We start from the raw sequence: 7,160 nt of genomic DNA, 5'->3' as shown, positions 1-7,160 counted from the left end.
GCATGTCTTGAATGCTGAACTGGGGAATGGTTTTTTTGACATCCTTGCCCGCGTAGCAAGCGTTCCTGTGAGGTTTTGTCGGAAATAGGGACCGAGCGACAGAGATTTAAAGTCGAAGAGTCGTCCCTATTGTTCGCGCGGCCATATTCATCGCTCGGTTTACATTTCTGAAACCCCACAAAAACGCTTGCTTCCAAGGCTGAGGGCATCCTTGATAAGAGCTGGCTGGGCTCCTGAAACTTGAAACTTAAGGCTACGTTTACATGGGATAGGTTCTCCCTGTGGCGTGACGATTGCCTGTGGTGACCTAGGGTTGATCGCGTGACGTTGGCAAAGGAGGGCGGCAATCAGTCTAGAAATACACTAGTGCTGTTAGTATACAAAGTGGGAGGTGCCACGAAATAGTTTGCCAACATTCCCTTTGTCTTGTGGTCAATGAAGCGAGGCAGTCTCCGTAATGCAAGCTTTTATTTTGTCGCTGAATGCCAGAGAACGTTCCACACGCACGCACACACACACACAAACTGGATGGGGCTTGAAAAAGAAAACGAATCCATGCTTATCATAGAATAGCCAAGATGAACCTTACGTTCTTAGCCTGTCTTGGATCTAGTTGGGAAAAGTGTTGCTAGACGAAACCCCCTCTCAACTAAGCGTTGGGCATCACTCAAGGGCGCCCAACGACGAAAATTTCACAACCGGCCTAAAATGAGTTTTAACAAAGATACCGTTTTTATTCGTTTGCAGGCATTTTTATACAATATAGAGCTTTCCTAGATATTTTTTATCTGTTCGGATTTGCTAGGCGAAATTACAGCCATCCGAAAAATCTAGTTACTCATCACGAGGCATCCGAAACTCCTAGCGATTCTAAGATCCTTAAGCGAAATTTCTAGGTAATGTCCCTTGTATACTCGCTTCCGAAAATACTAGGGTTCCTTTTTTTAAAGCATGTCGGCCTAAAAAATCTCCCGAAAATGGTGATGGTGGTGACAAAAGCAACTCCGTAAAACATAGGTGATCCAGCTCTCTTCCCGAGAAACATAGGTGATCTAGAAATACAAATTCCGAAAAAAGTAGACAGTTCTAGGCCGACCCCGAAATCCGTATGTGACCTTGCTTCCGAACAGATATTTGACCGAAAATGGTCGTTGGGTGCCCTTGATCGCTGGCGAAAAACCAGCCAGCCTTGTTGTCCCATTTGTACATCGTGTTTAGCCGTGCAATCAGCATCACAATGTTAGCAAAGAGAATAGGGTCTTCATTAATGATTCCCTTTAGTGTTACAACATGCCGTTCTTTGAGAGTCATACGTGAAGTACCTACCGCGAAGGGGTGGCGAGACCGCTACCAGCAACACTGGCGCTGTTTGAACATGTTGGCAGGTGCTTTAAGATGTTCGCCAACATCTCCTTGTGTTATAGTCAGCCGATTGTAGTGGGGCCAGCAATGCTTATTGAAAGGGATTGAACTGTAAAGTATTTCATTATCTTTTTTTTTGTCTTGTGGTCAGCGCCGAGCAGACATTGTCAGCTGGCTGGATGACGCCCAGAGCGCGGAAAGCAAGCGGAGCTCCTAGCTTGGTTTATCAGACAGCACGTGATCGCTCGTTAAATCAGGCTAGCCGTGCTCCCTGTAATTAAATTCGGGTCCTTACTGTTAAAACGAAACACAGCCATGCACCCAAGCCCTATCTATCAATTATACACTATAAAAAAGAACCGTTGGGTTACACAATAAACCCCAATGGCAGTGACCGCCCTCAGTGGCTAATCCTTGCTAACAATAAACAGGGGCACTCGATACGGAGCCCCTCATGCTTTTGTGGAATCCACTAAACAGTCATCTACTATATACTTGCAGTAACAGACTGAGTGTATTGATGGTTATTATAGCCACCACGCATTTATAAAAAATATATCATAAAACAGTTGAATATTTCGTGAGTGCATGAGAATGGGCATCAAAAATTATGAAATTGATTTGAAATTGTTTGTTCATTATTTGCTTTTGTGAAGCCTGTTGTCAATTCACTTGCTGGAGGAAATAATTTGGGGTCGTCTCTTAGAAATCTGGTTAGCACTAACCTAGGGATGAATACAGCTATCAGGGGCGTAGCCAGGGGGTGGCCTAAGGGGCACGGGCCCCCCTTCTAACAGCCAAAAATACAGTAAATATATGATACATTATCTAAAATACAGGAGAAAATGCCTTGGAAGGGCCTTTTGGGCCCCCTCCTATTAAAAATCGTGGCTACGCTGCTGGCTGTCGTGAAATTTAATTGGATAAAAAGGGCATTTATCCCTGGGTTAGCATTAACCTGCTTTCTAGAAACCCAACCCTGGAATTATCATTTTACTTAAATGAAAACATGAATGCTTCCTCCCTTGCTACAACCAGGATATTACCGTGAGTGCAGGCGTTCATATAACAGTGCTCAATACATAGGTGTAGAGCGGGATATATCTTGGTTTATAGGAAAAAACACGCGAACTACCGTTTCATCTCTACAAGCCTGTGTGTCCTGATGAGTGGGCAACCACGAAACAGGCTTGTAGAGATGAAACGGTAGTTCGCATGTTTTTTTTCCCTACAAACCAAGATATAACCTGGATACTATGTATACGACCGACATTATATATGCATAAATGCACAGAATATTAAGTACTAAGCCATGCATGCCAACTTGTTGGGGGATTGAGCTCATTATAATTTTTAGGATAGCAAGAGAAAATGGCTACTGTTCAAGGCTTTTTTGTTTCAGCCTCCCGCTCTTTATTGAAAAGCAACAGAGCAAGCTGTGACCGAGATGCCATTGCTTCTGCCTTCTTCATGAGACAAGATTCAGCACCAATGCCAGTCATGTGTGTGCACTCCTGGGGCTTGTAGCGCATGCGCAAATCAACATCCACTGCACGGAATATGTGAAGATCAGTGTCAAGGAAAACCTGTGGGAGATAAAAAATAATTGATTTAAAAAAAAAACGCTTACAGAAAACAAAATCATTCAAAGCAACTATCATTCAAAGACATTGTCTAGCAAGTGGACAGCTTTTTATAGAACACTTTGTCAAAAGCCTATTTTTCCATCCAGTTTTACCAACTCTGTTTATTCTCTTTCTTAAAGCAGTAAAGATGGAAGTTCCAATAGCCTCCTTCACAGGCATAACTAGGTGTTTAAAACCAAAACAAATAGAAAACCTAGACCACAGAGGGCAGGAGAATCATATCATGTAATCAAGCACTGTCTAGTCTAATCCAAGAACTCTTCAAAAAGTAATGTTCTCCTGAAAAGCCAGCTGCTTTACTTCCATAAGTTTATGAAGCTGATGAGATATTTGACTATTGTTGCATGTACCAACCTTCATCAGGTCTTTTGGTTGAAATTCCTTCTCCTTGAGAAAGTCTTCACTGTGGAGCCGATTTTCTTTATAGTCTTTGTTATTGAAGCAGACAAGGTTATATGAGTCAGTGTCCCAGTGTCCCATGTCACGGTGCAAAGGGAGAACATCTGGAACTCTGTTTTGATTGAACACAATGTCTGTGTCATAGTATGCAAAGGGCACTGGAAAAAACACCTGCGAAATAAAATAATAACAGTTATACAGTTATTATGAACCACAGTTCAGTTACACGCACAACCCAAATGTGTTGTAAACGATCACATGATATGGTAACACAAGATGGCCAACAAACACATGTACTCACAAAACTTACTCACAAAGAACCAGGAATCCATAAAAAGAAAAAATATAGTGCAAAGTTTATCCATGATTTTATTTCATCATAAAATATCAATTCAGAGAACTATATATTGTACTTAAGTCTATAAAAGATTTTACCCTGTAAAAAACTCCTAACGATAACAATGGGTAAGGGGAATGTTCAAATGACTTACCTGTTGTCCAGAGAGTGCATTCACTCTACATCTATTAAGAAACCCAACAGTGAACTCCACACCAAGAGTTGTGAGAAAAATAAGGGCATTACTAGGAAGTTTCATTGTTACAATGTCTGCCAACAGCGTCAAGGAGTTGTGCTGTACACCAATCTGTATCCATGGCAACTGGGCCCATGTGAACTTTTGTTTGTATCTGTAAAAGGAGGGCAAAGTTGAGTTATGTGTAAGGCACAAAAGCAGTTGAGTTATTCATGAAGCATGTTTATGGTTCTCTTGGTCAGGGTCATGTGAATCTTGTGAGGGGAGGGATCTGTGTTAAGTACCAGAGACAGGTCCAAGTAAAAGGAGGTTCAGGTTAGGCTATCAGGAATGTGAAAAGGGAATTATTTTTAATTTATAAATATGTAAGAAAAATCTTGAATACATTTGGAGCTTTTAAATCCCAAATTTAGGGAAACAAAGGGATTCTCTTACAAGACTGCATGTTCTTTACCTTGCAATAAGTGCCTTCTCTTCAGCAAATTTTTCTGGTGCATGCCCGTCTTCTCCTGACCCACGTACATTCACAAACACTGTAAGCAGTACCACGTTCTCCCCAGTTTGAAGGCAGACTCTCTGATACATCTAGAACAAAAGTTCCTCAAATCACAATGGCACAGAAACCAAATTATTAATGGCAGAAGTAAGAAGTAAGTAAAGAATGAGGGTAATTCTCTGTACACAGGAAAACAGATAAAGTATTGGTGTTTTCTCTTGGTTACCACCAAAATCTGTCCCTGGTTCAGCCGTCCATGAAATGCAAAGGAAAGTAGCATTGAATAATGACATTCTGCAATTCTTTTAACAAACCTGCAAGAACTTCTCCAGGCGATCAGTGTCATCTTTACCCACGGGAACAACAAGATGAACACCACGCTGCTCTGTAGCCGTTACCATCTGAATACTCTCAACCTTGGTAAATGGCCGCAACATGTGAACACGACGGTGTTCTTCATTGCCATCACCTCCCTTCAGCCCAATATCAAGTATGTACTCTGCACCACGACGAGGATCTACCCTACGATAGCCATTAATCAGCCATTTCTTCTCATGTGGGCTCTCTCTTGACAACATTTTGTATGCTGTGCTAACTACTTCATGTACATCCTTTTTGTAATCACCCTCTAGTTTCACCTCAGGGTTGACTTCTGTGAAACCATAGCTAGCATGCTCTGTGAAATACTGCCATTCAATGACTTCGAAGCGAGATTTTGGTTGGAAGGGAAACTGGAAACCTAATGGCCATGAAGGATGCTTTTCTGGAACACCTGAATACAGAAGAACATTAAAAAATATACATAAGCAGTTACATTTTAAGAAAATCAAAAAGTGCTATAAATATCATGGTCAAAACATAGTTTCTGGGTTTGTGTCAATTTATTAAACATGGTCATTAAAAACAAAACAAAAAATGATAAAAAATAGAAAATAATAACAATTAAAGAAAGGTCAGACTGCTATTCACTACTAACCAGAAACAGAAAATAAATAGTAGAATATTAACTCACCTTCTGGTAACAAGGGTAACAAGTCTCTAATTGATGTCTGCAGAGAGCGTGTTTCCACAAAAGTCTTGTTAAGCTCTAGTTCTGTAAAATAGCGATGCACGTGGTACATGACGGATGGGGTTCTGATGGGATGAATGCTTGTGGCATGGAGAACACGTCTGTCTTTGAGGATATCAGGAATGCTGAGATCTTTAGGGATCTTGTAGAACATGTCAGATGCCTTAAAAACAAATCAGCAATTCCTTTAGTATAAATTCAAAGTGTGATATGGGAAACTGACTTGGAAATTGTGAAATTCCAAGTAATGAAATTTCCTGTTGGGGCTACATACCTCATAGCTCCAGGTACACTGAACACCAATGTTGTTGTACAAACATCGTCCAAGTTCCACATCTTCACTCTCTGTTAGAGACTCCTCTATGCATGTGTCAAGGTTTGGAACAAGTTTAAGAAGAGTCGTCCTAGATAGTGCCACTCCACCACCTCCCAGACAGTAATGCTCATATCGGTACAGATCATTGTTATAAGCCGTGTCTTGATTTCTGTATGACACAGCAGCAGGATGGCCAATATAATTATCCTCAGAACTATTAACACTACTTAGGAACTCTAAAAGCTTATCTGCCTTGAGATACATATCATGTTCGGCTCTGAAAAACCAATCATAGTTGTTGATGTAATGGTCATGCATGTATTTGAACATTTTAAATGATGTTCTTAGCTGAGGAACTGTCTCCTCCTCAGAATCAATGTCTAACTGGACAACTGGAAAACCAAGAATCTTGGTATATTTTTCATGAAACTCAACATCTCGTGAATAGGGTATGAAGAATATTAGCGATGGGAGATCTGGCCCCCAAGTGTTATTAATTGCTAAAGCAAATGTATCAAGCTGATCCTCTGTGGTTAGAACCCCAACTAACAGTTTATCCCTATGCCCTAGCTCACTCGCCACATAGTAAGGTCTAAGGCCATAGTTGAAGTGTGTCTCTTTTGGGGCAACAGTGGTGTGGCTTATTGGGTCGGTTTTAGCAGTAGGAGAAGGTGTTGTCTTTCTCTCTTCCTTTGAAGCCCAGTTCCAACTTTTATCATCTTTGCCAACAACATAAACCTGTGACTCTTCCATGTCAAAAAGACATTGTTGCTCCACTACAGGGATATAGAGCATTGATAACGCGAAGCCAAGACTCACCCCTATAATTGCTGGAGTTAAAGATCTAAATCGAATCCATGGGCGGGACGATTTCATTTTCCTTTTTGACCTGCTAAAACTGTCGTCGAATGGTTCTGTTAAACTTGTCCGTGATCGGGCGGGTTCGTGGGTCTCATCAGAAAGCGAATCTACATTGTAGAAAAGTTTACGATGCGTGGCAACCGCCATTGAAGAAATCGAAGTCACGAATTCGAACGCTTACCATCGCAAATCTACTGATCAAACAATCTCCAGGCAACAAATGAACTTAAATACACAAAATCACATTCTTAGGATAGTACAGCGGGGCCTTGGTAGCAGCTATTCTTTATGTATCTGCCACAAAGGCTTGGCCCCATTGGCTTTTGCATAAATGAATGATTCATGAAGACACGACTGACTAGAGCCGACTAGCAAGCACCAGCGTGAGTTTATCAGGTGGTTTGCAGGCGATAAAAGGATAAAACCTGTAGGTTTGGCCCTACTTCGGCAAGTAGCGTAGCAAATATTTTGTCCCATT

At 41.2% G+C, this 7,160-nt stretch overlaps 1 protein-coding gene across 1 annotated transcript; it reads right to left on the bottom strand.

The window, feature by feature from the left end:
* Positions 1–1,682: 1,682 nt before the first annotated feature.
* On the bottom strand, positions 1,683–7,144 carry LOC5516776 (chondroitin sulfate synthase 2). Its single transcript, XM_032386725.2, has 7 exons — positions 5,780–7,144; positions 5,449–5,668; positions 4,751–5,208; positions 4,395–4,525; positions 3,899–4,094; positions 3,363–3,578; positions 1,683–2,948 (listed from the first exon to the last, which is right to left on the bottom strand). Exons 1-7 carry the CDS (start codon positions 6,827–6,829, stop codon positions 2,745–2,747), a joined length of 2,475 nt encoding a protein of 824 aa, XP_032242616.1. The 5' UTR covers positions 6,830–7,144; the 3' UTR covers positions 1,683–2,744.
* Positions 7,145–7,160: the final 16 nt, after the last annotated feature.

This window comes from Nematostella vectensis, chromosome 2 (assembly GCF_932526225.1).
Source record: "Nematostella vectensis chromosome 2, jaNemVect1.1, whole genome shotgun sequence".
NCBI classification, from domain to species: Eukaryota; Metazoa; Cnidaria; class Anthozoa; order Actiniaria; family Edwardsiidae; genus Nematostella; species Nematostella vectensis.
Note: the sequence above shows the minus strand (reverse complement) of the source record. Positions and strands in the feature narration are given on the sequence as shown.